Raw genomic sequence first — 15,934 nt, forward strand, 5'->3', positions numbered from 1 at the left:
TATATATATATATATAAAATTATGTAGATTATTTTGTGTGAAATGGAGTTTTTCTTTCATATAAATTTGGCCAGCTCCTAATAAGAAAACTGAAATAAGTTAGTACTTCTTATTTTATTGCTAGTTTATATAAAGACCTTATTGAACTAAGGAAGTCCTGGTTTTAACATGCTTATTGTATTAATGGTACTCTCTTGGAATTGTATTTTATCTTCCATTAATTCACATGTTTCTTCGAAACAACTGGGTTTTATATTTTTAAATTGTTAATCGAAATGTTTGATTAAGCAAAATTGTCACAAGTGACTATGGGGTAATTAATAAAAAATCTGACCGAGGATATGATTTTGGTGTGTGTGTTTTTTTTTCTTGGTGAAATACATGATTGAAAACAAGTACACTGTAAAACAGGCATATGCTCCCTTAAAAATTAAGGAGAACTGAGGGAACTACCTATCCCATAAGAAATCAGTTTCTTGCTTTCTTTTGACAGGCAGTAGAAGATGCTTATGTGCCAGTAGTCAAATTTGAATTTGATGGTATTGAGGTAAGAATTGTAATATTTACTAATATTACAAAATATTTCACTGATAATTTTTATGATTTTTCTTTACCTTGCATGCTTAACTGAAATAATTTCGTTTTGTTTAAGAAGTTATCACAATTGTCTAATACTTTGCTGTAGTTCTGTCTGGTATTAGACATATTTGACCATGTAGGAAAACTTGTTCTTTCACTAAAATTTCCCAGACTAATAATAGTTTAAATTCTTCATAGTTTTAAAAAATTTGTCTTTTGTATAAAACTTTTTTCTTTGGGTATTCTATTTTTAGTTTTTGTTTTAATGGCTTTTTCCATTTTATTTTTTTTTTTTGTTGTTCCTTTTCAAGATTGATCTTGTGTTTGCAAGACTGGCAATACAAACTGTATCTGATAATTTAGATCTACGAGATGATTCACGTTTGAGAAGCCTAGATATAAGGTGCATCCGGAGCCTCAATGGTAAGTTTTAAAAGTAAATCCTCAGATTATATATTTGAGAATGACAGTATTTCTAAAGTATTTGATGAATCTTGTTTGTAGCTCTGTATTTCAAAATTAGACTGATTTTAGCCATTAATATAAAATCTCATTTGATTCCCCACAATTGTCCTGCACAATATTAATAGTGCAAATATTTTGATATTCATTTAAGTAGAAGGTTAAACTGAGGTTCATAGAAATTAAATGATTTTGCTAAAGCCCACAGCTTGTTATAATGATGGAATCAGATCTCAGATAGGTATTAGTATTCTAAATATCACTGTTATCTCTATTCCAAATTGCTTATAGTTAGAGGCCAAAGGAATTAAAATATTTAGGAGCTTTTTTGTTAGTATTAAGTAGTGTTAAATCAGATTATCTGTATACTTTTGATTTAAAGATCCTTGGTTCCCAAACTGCACTGAGTTCCTGGGACACCAAAGGATAAATTTTTGGTCCAATTACTTAATAAACAGAATTGTTAGCTATTTCAGTCTAGAGGCACCAGAGTTACTGTGGCACTAAGGGCTCCACAAACCAAGAAACTCTTGGGAACATCTGCTATAAAAGAATAGTTTATATGTATTAACATTTTTAATAATAACAAGTTCTAAGAAAATAACTTTTTTAATATTGTCAATTGTTGGAATCCTAGTGTCAACTCAACTTGAAACAAGGTGAAAACTCAAGGGCGATGTCAGAATCCTGGTGTTAACTCAAAAGAATTGATACAGTGCTTATTAGTTCACACCTTAGAGCGAATCCTTACAAGGTGATAAGTTGCTAATACTGATGGAAACAATGCTTGTGTTCACACCTTTAGAGAGCTTATAAGTATCTAAGTACTCAATGGAGTTCATTCGTTTGGGAGAGTTCAGGGTTTAGAAAGAAACACTGAATTCACACCTCCCTTAGGGCCAGAGAGCACTCTGGGAGATAACCCAGAATCCCTCTCCCTCCAGAAGGCAGAGTTAACCTTTGGGAGATCACATATATAGGGAGCTCTTGGAGCTTGAGTTAGTTTTTTCTTGTGGTAGTTACTTGGATTAGTTACTTGAGGAGTTACTTGAAAGAGTTTTTCTTGGGAGCTTGAGAGAGTTTTACTTGGAGTCAGAGAGAGCTCTTGGAACCCATAAACCCTATTTTCGAAGCAAGAGATTCATTGCATCTTCCAATTTGGTGCTGGCTGGAGGCTGAAGAAAGCAGAGGCAGAAGCCAAGGACAAAGCTGCAAGATCTCTTGGAACCAAGCAGAGAGTTAGCATAGTCCAAAAGCTGAATGCTAGATTTTGCAAATACATTTTATTTTACAGAAATTCAACATTATAGTTAACACCAGGATTCTGACATCACCCTTGAGTTTTCACCTTGTTTCAAGTTGAGTTGACACTAGGATTCCAACATTTCCCCTTTTCTTTTGATTTTTGTTGGAATCTTTACAAACTGTTAAGCCATTGGAGTTGATTTGATCTTAGAAAGAGACATTAAGACACTCTTCCAAAAACAAAAGAAAGGGGGAGCCATGGGTAACCCTAGAGAACTTCTAAATTTAGTTCTCTATACCATTAATTTTTTAATTTTTGATAAAGATGCACTGGCTCCAGCAGACAGGTTTTATAACCCACCAGAAGAGCAGTGTCCAGTGCGAGCAGCTTTACTATCTCTAGATAATCGCCAGGTGATGTGGAGAGATTCAGAAAGTGGTGAATGGAAGGGGCCAGATAGGTCCATCAGAGAGAAGCAGAACTCAAGCTCCAAGAGCTCCCTATATATGTGATCTCCCAAAGGTTAACTCTGCCTTCTGGAGGGAGAGGGATTCTGGGTTATCTCCCAGAGTGCTCTCTGGCCCTAAGGGAGGTATGAATTCGGTGTTTCTTTCTAAACCCTGAACTCTCCCAAACACATGAACTCCATTGAGTACTTAGATACTTATGAGCTCTCTAAAGGTATGAACACAAGCATTGTTTCCATCAGTATTAGCAACTTATCACCTTGTAAGGATTCACTCTAAGGTATGAACTAATAAGCACTGTATCAATTCTATTGAGTTAACACCAGGATTCTGACATCGCCCTTGAGTTTTCACCTTGTTTCAAGTTGAGTTGACACTAGGATTCCAACAGTCAATGCTAATCACATTTTTAGATTTGAAAAGATATCAATATTTGAAGTAATTGAATTAATGATTTGTGGGGGGTTTGGTGGTGGTTCTAATAATGCATAAATACTCCAAATCTTTCAGGTTGCAGAGTTACTGATGAAATTTTGCATTTGGTGCCAAATAAGGAGACTTTTAGACTCACTCTTAGAGCAGTCAAACTATGGGCAAAGAGTAAGTATTTGTGTGTGTTTAAAAATATTTTAGAAATAAGACTGCTGTTTACAATTGTCTTGGGTTTTGCCAGCAGCTTTTAAGCATTTAACTTGGATGAAAGTACTTGCTGTCTTCCATGGAATTTATGTAATGATAGCTCATTTTTGTAATACTTTGAGTTTACAAAAGGTGACTAGTACAGATATTATGATTGCTACTTTACAGATAGGGAAATTGAGATCTAGAGACTTGCCCAAATTCATATAGTTGCTGTATACTGTACTTAAATCCAGGTTTGTTGATTTCAGGTATTCTATGTAGCATATACCCATACTACATACATTTTCACCTTTTCATTTTTTAGTAGTAATTTCATGCTTTGCAAATTGAAAGAGCTTTGTGATGTGCAGTATGGTGAATCATAGTGCTTCGTTATTTTATTTCTTGTGCCTGATAAATATGCTACGTTATCCTTCAACTTAACTTCTGAGAACTTGGAAGTTAGAATTTTAAAGATAGTCTAGCAGATGATAATAATTTGGATTTATATAGCACTTTAAGCTTTTCACTCATTTATTAAGCACATACTTGGCTAGATGCAGGGACAAAATTTCCTTCCAAGTAGCTTTTGCTCTATTGGGGGAATACTATGTCTAAATAAATAAACAATGGTAAGGTATTTGGAGGAGAAAAGGAGAAAGCACAAACAATTGAGAATTTCAAGGAAAGTTTAATATAAGAGAGCTGGTAACCTTTACTTAACTTTGGAAGAAACAGAGTTTTTCAGAGCTGGAGGTGAGAAGCCGGCGCATGCAGACATGTGATTTAGTGAGGTAGAGAGAAGATAACTTGTGCAAAAGCACAGAAATAGAAAGTATTGCTTCAAGTATTGGTACTGCAGTAATCTAGGGCCCAAAGTAAGGTTGTATAGATAAAAAGCTAAAGATGGCATAATGGCAGCATTTGGTAACCAATAGAATTTATGGGATAAGAGAGATTGAGGAGTCATGGATAACATCAAAATTATGAAAGTTCAACATTGCGAGGATAGTGATACATTTATCAGAAGTTGGGAAGTTTAGAAAATCATTGAATTTGATTTTAAGATATGTTGAGGATACGATGTCTTAGGCATCCCTGGAACATTCTATTGAATACCTCTTGTTAGGTAGCTCTGCCCTAGATTTGGGGAATGTGTATTTCAGAGGATTCAAGGAAAAGATAGTATACCCTGAGCTGAAATGTTTCAGGGGAAGACAGCAAGGAGCAAATGTAGGCTCAATGTCAGGAAAAAATTGCTGATTAAAGCCATCCAAAAGTGGAATAGACTTCCTCAAAAAATGGTAGGTTAAAACAATTTTAAAAGAAGTGGTAGGTTTCCTGTCCTTCATAATTTTCAGTTAAAGGCTGGTGGCCCTTTTGATGTCACTGTGGGGATTCCTTTCATATATAGGTTGAATTAAAGAGCTGCTGGCTGAGATCCCCGCCAAATCTCAAATTCTGTGATTCTGTGAAGTTAACATTGTTTATCTTTTGAATCTAGCTCGTCTTCATGTTTGGAATTCATCTAATTTTTATCTAATATACTCCCAAATTTTTCACAAAAATAGTATGAGTAAAATCTAGGTAAATTGGGTAGCATTCTTCAAGTCTCTTTGCCTTGTTATACTTTCAGGAAATAGGACTTGTTTTATTCTTGACAAAGCTATGTTGGCCTTTTGCAATTACTGCTTTCTTTTCTGAAGTATCCATTTTGTTATTTATTTGTGTAAGGATTTTCTCATGAGAAAGATATCAAGGAATAGCCAGACATAGGAAGAGAACTGTAATATTCAGGTTAGCTTTCTGGAGGACCTTGGGATCAGCCTGAGTACTTGGTCTTAGTGGGGAAATGATGAAGGCAGGACAGCCACCACCAGGCTCATCAAAGATAGAATGTCTATCTTCCAGTCCTTCTTAGCCCTTATATACCTTATTGTAATTACATCATTACAGCATACTGATTATGGTCAAGAATAGAGTCTAGATTCTTTATTCTGGCCCAGTCTTGACTTAGTGCAGGAGGCAGGAGAACTACCACTGTCAAAGATAGAATATCTCTCTTCCAGTCCTTTTTAGCCCTTATGTGCCTTATTGTAATTACATCATTACAGCATATCACCATGCTAAGTACTAAGTATATATGTGAACTAGAGAACAATCATCAATTCCACTAAGTTAACACCTTGTTTCAGGCATACTTCTCCAGAGTTCTGGCCCTCTAAAAACACCGAGAGAATAGTGTCATGAAAGACAGGAAAGAAGGGCATGTGTGATTAGTGTCCAGCCATGCTCAGCAGCATGAAAGCAGGAGCAAGAAAAGAAAGGGTATGGTGGTGAGAGCAACCCAGAATTTGGGTTTGACAAGCATGAGGAGCAGCAAGGGGAAAGGGAAGGCAAAGGGCATTGTGTGGTCAAGCACAGAGAATCACGTGTAACTGATGAAGCAGAGTCAAGATCAGGAGAAGCAAGCCCAGGGAGGGCAGAAAGTCAGGGGCCCGAAGGAAGGAAGAGGGAGAGGTGGGACCAAATAGAGGAGCTGAAAAAGAAAACTGAAGGATCATAAAAGAAGTTTACTGAGGTCAAGTCCTCTTAAGTGAGTGAAGGGGCAGGAAGACTCATAAGAATTGAGATTTAAATGTGAGCCTAGATTACTTAATGGGATGTCAAAATATTTTAGTCTCACACCCAGGCATAAGTTAGAAAGGAAAGGTGTGTTCTTGAGAAAGGACATGACTAAAACCAGAATCTGAAGTAAGGGATAGAGAAGGATGGAATGACTTACTGGAAAGGTTAAGAATTCAATGTCAAGGCAGCAAGAGGAAGAAAGAATCTGAAAATGCAAGTGGCAAATTAGGAATGAGTTGGGGTTCATGAGAGAAGTTACATCTAGTACCAGAGTGGTTTATTCAAGATGCAGTGTCTTCCAGGGGAACCTAGTAAGTGCAAGGAAAGTGAAGTCCTATTTAAAAGGAATTTATTGGCTGAACAGACAGTTTCAGAAGAAGCAATGGAATGGGAGAGTAGAAAAGAAACTGGTTGGACTGAGGTGACTGGAGATTAGAATAGAAAAAAATTTGCTGAGCAAATTGTGACCTTGAAACAGAAGGATGAGGGAAACAGAACAGGTATTGCTTGCCTGCCTTGGGATGAAGGAACTGATTAAGGGGCTACAGGATTTTATGATAACTAAACCTAATAGATATAATGCTGTGAGTTTTCATTGTTGTTCATTCTTAATGTAAGAAATTCAGAGATAGAAGTAGCAAGGAGTTTTCTCAGGGGTTCTTGGTTAATTAATGTAATTGGTGTTCTGATCACCCAGGACAAACTGAACTTGCTGTCTGTAGCATCCCAAGATGGGGAGGGGAATAAGATGTACACAGAAAATAGATATTTTATATGTGGAACAAGCATTCATCTCCCAATTTCTCTATGTCTCTGAAATTTACAGGTCCTCCAATATTTTGGGTGCTGAGTCTTAGGACTTCTGAATTTGTTTTCAGTCTTAGATGGATATTAGTCCCTTTTGTCGGAAGCCCTCTTTTGCTTCTGGCTTCCTGATATTCAGGATTTCTTCTAGTTCCAAGATCCTACCTTAGACATACATCTGTGGTAATCAGGTCCTTATCCTTTAGACTGAATAGATAGAACACACCACCACCAGCATGAACTCATGTCTGCTGCCAGTTCTAAGGCCTTATCTCAAAAAAGGAAGTCATGATGCACATCCATTATGATAGGACCTGGACCTCCTCTCTTCCCTTCTCCCCAACGACAAAAACTACCCCCTTTAGGTCCCAACTTCTTTGATTCAACTTTTTGGTTTCATAAAAGCATAAAAAGCCATAGCTTTCTTTTTGTCAAATGTTTATGAGCATTTCATTTTATCCTTGAAAGTGAGCCTGAACTAAGTGCTGGTGTTAGGCCTGCCTCTTAAAACACTCAGAAAACTCACACACTTAAACTTCACTTACTTTTTGGATCCCTCAAAGCACTGATTCTTTGACTCTTTAAGCACTCAGAGGCTTTGTAGTGTCTACATACGACGGTTCACTTACAGGGCAGGCTCTGTTGTTTCTACTTCTTGGAGATTTGAGCTCACTTAAAGCTCTGAGATACTGACAGTGATAGATGTTATCTGGTGATTGGGTTCCCAGGGTCTATAGCTTCATGAGATAAGTGATAGAAAGACCCAAGAAGAGATCTTCCATGTGGAACAGACACTAGGTTCTCGATCGCTGAGGGCCTAGAAACAGTTTTTTTTCAGGACCCTTGACACACTGGGGCTCAGGTATATCTGCTTTTGTGATATATCTGCTTGCTCTATGTTGTTTTCTACAACAGATGCTTTTCTAATTTAATTTTTTAAAAAAGACATTACATTTTTGCTTCTTTTTTTAACTGAATATATGAAGTCGCTTTTTACACAACCCAAATAAGATTCTTATTAAAAGAAAAGTGCCTAATAACCCTATTGAATCATATTAAATTAAACTTTAACTGTATGTAACATCATGGGATCTAGTAACATAAACCCCAAAGAAAATAGTGATGTGACACCAGTGATTTTCTCTTTGATAAAATTCACATCAACAAAATAATACTTTTTACAAATAGTTGTATGGTCACAGTGTACAAATTAAGGTTTAAATTATCTTTTAAATGCTTTTGGCAAATTTCATTTTTTCATTTTTAAAACTCTAATAAGCATTGGGTAAATTAGTGTGCACATTGCTTCCCAAGATGAAAATAATAAGCCTTAAAGTGACTGTTTAAGAACAACTACTACAATGGTGCTGTCAGAGCAGTGGTGTCACATTCAAATAGAAAGTGGTCCTGGTGGTCTGCATATGGATTCAGAAAACCATAAATTTAACATTTGTATTGTATTCTTATTTTGTTAAAACATTTATAAATAGATTTTAATCTGGTTGGGCCCTCAGAAATTGGCACCTGCTTTTAGAGAACTTGTAGAGAATTTGTATGATTACAAATAAAGCAAGGGAAAAAAAGTTAACAGGAAAATTGGAATAACTTAGAAGAATTGACCAGAGAGATATCATAGAGGCTAGGCTCTTTAAAATATTTTAATATGCCATTTTTAAAGTTGCCCCCTTTTTCAAAAATATCTGAAATTCCACTGATTTAAAGGCCATTTATGTGTAACTGTGTATTTAAAGATAGGATATTTCTTATTTCTTGAATTAAATGATTACAATTATTTATACCCTTGTAAAAATCAGATTATTAAGAGATTAGAGTGTTTTACTTTGGAGAGAAGAATGCAGGTAGAGCATTTTCCTTTATGGGACACTTTGTAGGTTAAGCCATTGAGGAAAGAGTATCATTAGAACAGAGAAAAGGATCACCAAGCATAGAAAAAAAAAATTTTTTTTTTCATGAAAGTAGGTGCCAACACCAAATTTAACTTATTTGAAAATAGATGATATGATTAGCATTTCCTGAGGATCTTTTTTGTGACAGGAAAAAGTCACCCAAAAAGGTAGTAAAAATTTAACAAGTGAATGTAGCTTAAATAAATATTCATTTATCCTAGGACGCGGGATTTATTCCAACATGCTAGGATTTCTTGGTGGCGTCTCTTGGGCAATGCTGGTTGCAAGAACTTGTCAGTTATATCCAAATGCAGCAGCATCAACTCTAGTCCACAAGTTCTTTTTAGTATTTTCAAAGTGGTAAGTAGTTTACCTCTCTAACTTGAATGTGTATTCTACAAATTGTTAGTAAATTAAAGCTTTTTTGGAGACTTCTATTTTATATTTCCTCCTAAATTCTAATTTATGCTATTAAAAGTTTTATTTTCCCATAGAGTTGCTACTTGGCCTAGCATATAAAAGTATAACCCCATTATAATAAATTTCATATCATAGCAAATTTATTTACTGTACTAAGAACATCTTTATTCACTTTGAATAGCTATTGTCAATTCTTTTAAAAATTGGGGTACTCTGCTAAAGTCATTTTTTGATGTCTTTAACATGTAATGGAAGTGACCCTCGTTCTAATGGAATACAAGCTTGAGCAGGTCCTAGCAATATGATAAGACTTTGAATAATCTATTAAGACATGGAGTAGTTCTGTTCTGCACAGGGAAAAGAATATAATACTGTTAAAATTCTACACTGTTTGAAATATCTTAGTAAAAATTTAACAAAGTTTTCAGAGTATACTAGGAAAGTGTTTTGGGTTTTGTTTGTTTTTTGTCTCAAAAAATACTTTCAGGCAGTGAAGGACTACTGGCTGTAAAAAGTTCCCATTCTCACATCTAATCCCAGTGGTAAAAGCAGAGATTAGGAACAGCCTCTACCATATCATTTCATTCTTAGCTTATTAAGTATTCAGATCTTAAATTGTACCCAAAAGAAGTGTCTAATATGAGAGGTTATTGCAGAAATTCTTAAATTATAACTTTTAACACACATTATATTAAATCAAGGAAACAAGGACATTAAAATTTTAAAACAATACCTTTGAAGATCATAAAGGCTCAAATTCAACAGAATTATTAATATTCAAATGGGTCATATTGATTTGGACATTCCCTTCTATTTCAACCCATTTGTGTCTACCCATCTTGAACAATTACGATCCGTGTTTTTTATATAACTTCACCAAAGGAGATCTGTCTGCCTATTATCTTTTCTCCTGACATCAGGAAGATATCAGACAGGCTCAGGCTGTCTACTTGTAATCCCTCACCTTGTAACAAGCTTGTCTTTTTTCCATCATATATTGTTGTTCTTCAACATTATTCATTAGTTATTTTTTGCAGTCCTCTCATATCCACCTGTCTGTTGCCTTTTGTATTGTTCTGTATTCAGTCACAACAATAGTGGAATATTGGTTTTTAGAAAGATGGGACCCATTTGGGGAGATTAAAGGGGTCTTGCAATCTCCTGGAAGCAATCCATCCTGCTCTTTTCCCCTTGCTTTTTCCTGAGCTCAGTTCATTTTTCAAATTAATATCTCTTACTGATATACATGCTGATGAAAAAAGTCCATATATATTTTAAAACCTAGGCAATAAGCATTCTTCATGTACTCGGCCTTTTTTTCTGTGTGGATGGTCAAGCTAAATTGGTCTTTTGAGTGGTTATAGTTTTCTTATATAAGGATCTACAGAGGGACACAATGTCTTCTCCAAACAGGAGCATCTATCCACAGTGAATCTCTTGGATTGCCATCAAAGTAGAAAGCATCATTTTTCTGTTTTATATCTTGCCTGTTACTTATGATCAGTAGGTCATTTTTAAAAAAGTTATCTTGGTAGTTAAACATTTTTCAAAGAATCTAAAAATGATTTTGCCATATAGGAGGAGATAACTTTTTAGAAAAAAGTCTTTAAGGCAGCATTTTGCTGTATGGAAGCAAATGTCTTCCTAATCAAGATATAGTGAGCAGAGAGGGTTCTTGTACAAATCAACTGTATGATAGTAAAGAGATGGGGCACTAGGGACTTCTGTTTGTAAAAAGCTGGTATGTACCCAAAAGACTTAAAATAAATGTATGAGTCTCAAACATTTTGTATAGATAGGAAAGTAGGCCTACAGAGGCAGGTTATGAATACTTTTTTTGATTGCCTTTTTTTCAGTGTCAATAAGATTATTTTGGTGTCTTTCCCTCTTTGGGATAACTTGTAAATAATCCCTCAATGCTTTCAGAGTTGTATAACTTCTGTATATATTTGGTCTTATCCTAATTCTTTAGTATCATCTTTATTTCTTCTATGTACATACCTATAATTGATGATAAAAACCAAAGGGTATCTCTGCTGTCCTTAATGGTGGAAAAAATTTGCTATAAAAATCTTAGTTGATCTACTATAGATTTGCCATTCTTTTTTATATTTTAAGGGATACAGGAGGAATAAAGGGAAAAACTATATTTATAGACAATGTGAAAAGATAGTAATAAAAATACATATTTTTAAATGTTTGTAGATCTTTTCCATTTTTCTGTTTTACCATTTTTATCTTTAAATGCCTTTATGATGGCTTTGATTGAATCACCAGGGGTTTTGTCAGGTGTTTCTACTTTCTGTTCCTGCAGCTATTTGTGAGCTGATACTCTTTATAATCTTCTATCATCCTCTGTAAGTTTTTACCAGTGATTGCTAAACTAGTATTACCTTTGGCTATAATTTCTCTGGCAAGTAAGTTAAATGTTTGTTAAGATACTTTTTTATGCTCATTTGGTCTGGTTTTCACAGTTCATTTACATTAGTTAAATTTCTTTATAAAATGATTATAATGAGTGTTGACATCATTTTGGTTACCCATTGCCCATTTTTCATTGTAACTTGTTTAAATGGGTAAGAATTGAGTTTCAGTTGTGAATTAAATAAGTTTTTCTCTCTGTCTTTGTTCTAACAAAGTCTGGTCTGACTATACTGCTGATTCAGGGATGATGTCTACATCAGTAAAAAATGTGATTAAGCAAAATACTGTATACATTTTAAAATTGCTATCTGTATAGCAAGTGGTACTTATTTGCTTAAGCAGTTAAATGTTGAGGAATCTAAGCAACTTTGTTAGTACCTGGAGCTTGTTGAATCAAAATTTCAATTGATGCTGACAGTGGACAGTTTATCTAGGATGAGTTATGTTTATTTGTCATAGCCCCTTATAGCTAAGCTTTTCTCTTAAAACAAATAAATCCTTCCCCAAATCTGATAACTTACTGTCAAAATGCTTTAGGTAACTGGCATCTCTTACATATTTATTCTACTAAAATAAAGTTATTTCTTCTTTCCGTAGCATTAGAGTATGGGCAATGAAGCTGGGAATGGGAACTCCAGTGCAGCCAATAGTTCTCTAGTTCTATTACTTAGGTATCTAATGCAAAACAGTATATATATCCCTTGAAGAAGATACTATTTTCAAACAAAAATCCTCGAGTCCTTCGTGTGTGTGTATTTATGTATACACTCACACACACACACACACACACACACACACACACACACACACACACATATATATATATATATATAATTTTAAGTGAATATTATATACACAGTCCATTTGTGATATATAAACAACAGTTGACTTTGCTATAGTCAGGTTTCCATTCTTGAGATTTGGATCAAAAATGGCAGTTCTGATATTTTCTCAAGTTCCTTAAAAAAAAAAAGATTTTATCTGCAATTATATAGGGAATGGCCAAATCCAGTGCTTTTGAAACAACCTGAAGACAGCAATCTGAATTTACCTGTTTGGGATCCTAGGGTATGTGAATAATTTGTTTTGTTATTTCTTTAATTACTCTCCAAGCTGAGGTCTATTTTTGATGATTCTAGCCCTACTTACCTTTTTCCCTGCCTCTCCTGTCTGTTCCTTCTCCTTTGTTCTATTGGTAGATAAGAAGAAATAAACAAAAACATATTTTTGTTATTATCTCCACTATAGTTAAAAATTGTTCGAGGTCAGGTTTACTGCATCATTCTTTTCATAGCCATTTATTAACTTTATTTTTACTTTACCCATGTTCCTATATTGTGTATTGTAGGTTGGGGGGAAATGAAATGGGAGCCACTGAAATAGCTTGCTTTCATATAGTAGGTGCACAGTAAATAGTTGTTAAAGAAATAGAATAAGTCTTAATTCTTGTATTATCCAATTTCATAGGTAAATCCATCTGATAGATATCATCTCATGCCCATAATCACCCCTGCCTATCCACAACAAAATTCTACTTATAACGTATCTACTTCAACCCGGACTGTAATGGTAGAAGAATTCAAACAAGGTAAGCACTCTGTAACCATTTATCTGAGGTCTGATAACAAGTTTTAGTTTTGGCAACCTGATTCTCTAAGCAGAAAAGCATTATAATTGGTAAGGAAAACTACTTAAAAGTTTTCTTCAGCCTTAATGGTCTGTTAAAATTGGTAAGTCAATTCTATTACAATTCAAAGCATTCTTTTATGTTGGAATGACAACATAAAAAAAATATATAATCCAATATAGTTGAGACTTAATTTTTGTACTTTGAAATGGAGTTGACTATGTTGAAATTTTTACCCAAGGGTTCCAGTTTCTAAGAGTAAAATATAACAGCAAATTTTTGTGTCTTATTTTAAAACAGGTCTTGCAGTAACAGGTGAAATTCTTCAAGGAAAATCAGACTGGTCCAAACTTCTTGAACCACCAAATTTTTTTCAGAAATACAGGTATTTGGGATTGTCTGAATGGGTTAAGTGTTTGGTAGAAATATTGTCTATGTTGTATTTAACATAGTTTAATGTTTTTGATAACATAGAATGCAATGGCAGATTTTTATTTATATATATGTGTGTGTAATGTTACTTTTACACATAGTAAATATAAAATATTCATTTTCATGCCTAATAGATTTATAAGTAGCTTTTTTAAAGAAATTTTGTGTTTGAAAAAAAGTTTGTGTTTGAAGCTAGACTTATGATTTCTCTCAAAAATATATGCATTAGGGGTTGTAATTCGTATTGGTATCAGTAGTTCCTCACTTAAATTCATCTAAGACTATATCTTAATTATACTGCTATAATTAAAGAGGAAACACAGAGTCATGGTGGTAGAAAAGGAATGGAAATGATAATATATATCCTGATTGACTATTCTTTTTTTTCTCACTTCCTTCTTGAATCCCCAATGGCCATTTAATATTGAAAATTCTTCATAGACATTATATAGTATTGACTGCCAGTGCATCCACAGAAGAGAACCATTTAGAATGGTAAGACTACTTTTTTCTTTTAACCTCAAATGTATAATTCAACCACATAGATATAAGAAATTTTCTAGCCTTAACAGCATCCTTAACTTTTCTGCTTTGAGAATGAATGGCCATTTTAGTGGCACTGAATTTAATAAGTGGTATTAAATTTTTTTTTTTTCAAATTGGGGGGGCAAGGGATGTAGTCGGGAGTTAATGGTGCATGTACAAGGCAGCTTCTTTTCTTTTGTCCCTACTCTCTATTCTAAGATTTTTGACCACATGGGCCACTATGTACATGTCAAAGCAAGCCCTAGTCAGAATTATAGGTAGATAGAGATTTTCTTCTGCCCCCAGCCTCCCTTCCTAGGCAGTGTCATCCTTCTAGTGCTGTCCCTCTACATATTAATCTTTTATTCTTAGTGTAACTTTAGATTGACATATTCTTTCCCAAATTTCATCTAAGCCTTATTTCTAATTGTGGTATGAAAGGCTTACCCTTTTTAAAATTAAATTCAAATATCCATAACTGGGTATACAGTTATTTTGAGGTAGATCTTTCCTGGAATCCCTGAAATCATACCCTTAACCTTTACCCTTTGTTCTCGTGGCCTGTCCTATCCCATTTGTCATCTGAATCAAGTTGGGTCACCAAGTGGGTCAAAAAACATAGTCCATATTGGCAGTACACTTCCATATAATATGAGGAATTAAAGGTGCCAAATTCCCATTTCAAAAGGCAGTCTCGAGTATCACATACACAACCAGGCTGCTAAAATATCTTTTTGTTGCTTGTGATAGCATTTCAATTTGGACAATTGATTTGAAACTTAAATGGGCCCAGTGTATACATATCTCAAACTTCACCTGCTCCGTGAAATCTTTTCTAATAATTCTGGTCAGTATTGCTATCTCCCCTTCCTCATTGCCCATACCATTTGTTGTCTGTACCATGCATTTTGTCACTTGATTATATCCAATTTAGCACTTAGTTATATGTAGTACCTCCACTAAAGTCCTTCCTACTCATCATGGCATGGAGGGGACCCTGGGTTCTCGAAGGCTATGCCAGTGGAGCACAAGTTCTAGCAGGTCCTACCAAACTGGCTTCGAGTACAGGCCCGGCAATGGAGTGGATGTCTGCCTTCCGTGGGAGAGGCTCATCATCAAAGGCTTGGCCACCAGGTGATTATTTTTTTGGCCATAGCAGCTCACAAAGACCATCTGCTAAGGTTTAAAGGGGTTGTGATCTACATTGGTGTACCCCTATCAACAAAATCATGGGTCCTTGAGCTATTGAAGCATACATACCATACTGCTTCACCATCAGGGAATAAGATAGTCAACAAGCATATTTCCTGGGAAACTTACTCTTTGTTTTAATTGCTAACTACTTTTTAAATTGAAATCTTTCTAAAATATGTTGGTTGAGTTTCTCTAATTTAAACAATGTTTAATCTTTTTTATAATGACTCAAGTTTATTATAAATATAATTATTCCACTGTTTTGTAAGCCAATAATGTCCCCAGGAAGTCTATGCAGGATTATTTTTCCTGAAAATAATAGAACTAAATGTTTTAGATATCTTTAGTTCTTCTGGTGCCTTCCCTCTGTTGTCATTTCTTGCTGCTTGTCAGTGTGCCACTGTTGCTTATAATCCAAATCAATTACCTTATTTTATGCATAAGTAAATGGGCTTTGTAGCCACTATTTAAAGCTCCACAACCTTTTAAAATTCATGGCAAAGTTCCAGAAGGCTGAAATCTAGAGTAAAATATCTGGATAAAAGGGAGTTGACTCAAAAGAAATATGATTTTATAAGGAAAAAAAATATCTTTTACA

General features: G+C 34.7%; 1 protein-coding gene across 6 annotated transcripts in view; it reads left to right on the forward strand.

Moving 5' to 3' along the window:
• The window catches only part of PAPOLG (poly(A) polymerase gamma), a 47,267-nt gene that overhangs the window by 17,353 nt on the left and 13,980 nt on the right, over positions 1-15,934 (forward strand). For all 6 annotated transcript variants that reach the window (XM_031950512.1, XM_031950516.1, XM_031950514.1 and 3 more), the window contains exons 6-13: positions 494-547; positions 891-1,002; positions 3,265-3,354; positions 8,936-9,074; positions 12,554-12,626; positions 13,026-13,146; positions 13,486-13,570; positions 14,059-14,112. In XM_031950512.1, the coding sequence (XP_031806372.1) occupies positions 494-547; positions 891-1,002; positions 3,265-3,354; positions 8,936-9,074; positions 12,554-12,626; positions 13,026-13,146; positions 13,486-13,570; positions 14,059-14,112 (728 nt within the window). The remainder of the gene's footprint in view (positions 1-493; positions 548-890; positions 1,003-3,264; positions 3,355-8,935; positions 9,075-12,553; positions 12,627-13,025; positions 13,147-13,485; positions 13,571-14,058; positions 14,113-15,934) is intronic.

Source organism: Sarcophilus harrisii, chromosome 2, assembly GCF_902635505.1.
Source record: "Sarcophilus harrisii chromosome 2, mSarHar1.11, whole genome shotgun sequence".
NCBI lineage: Eukaryota > Metazoa > Chordata > Mammalia > Dasyuromorphia > Dasyuridae > Sarcophilus > Sarcophilus harrisii.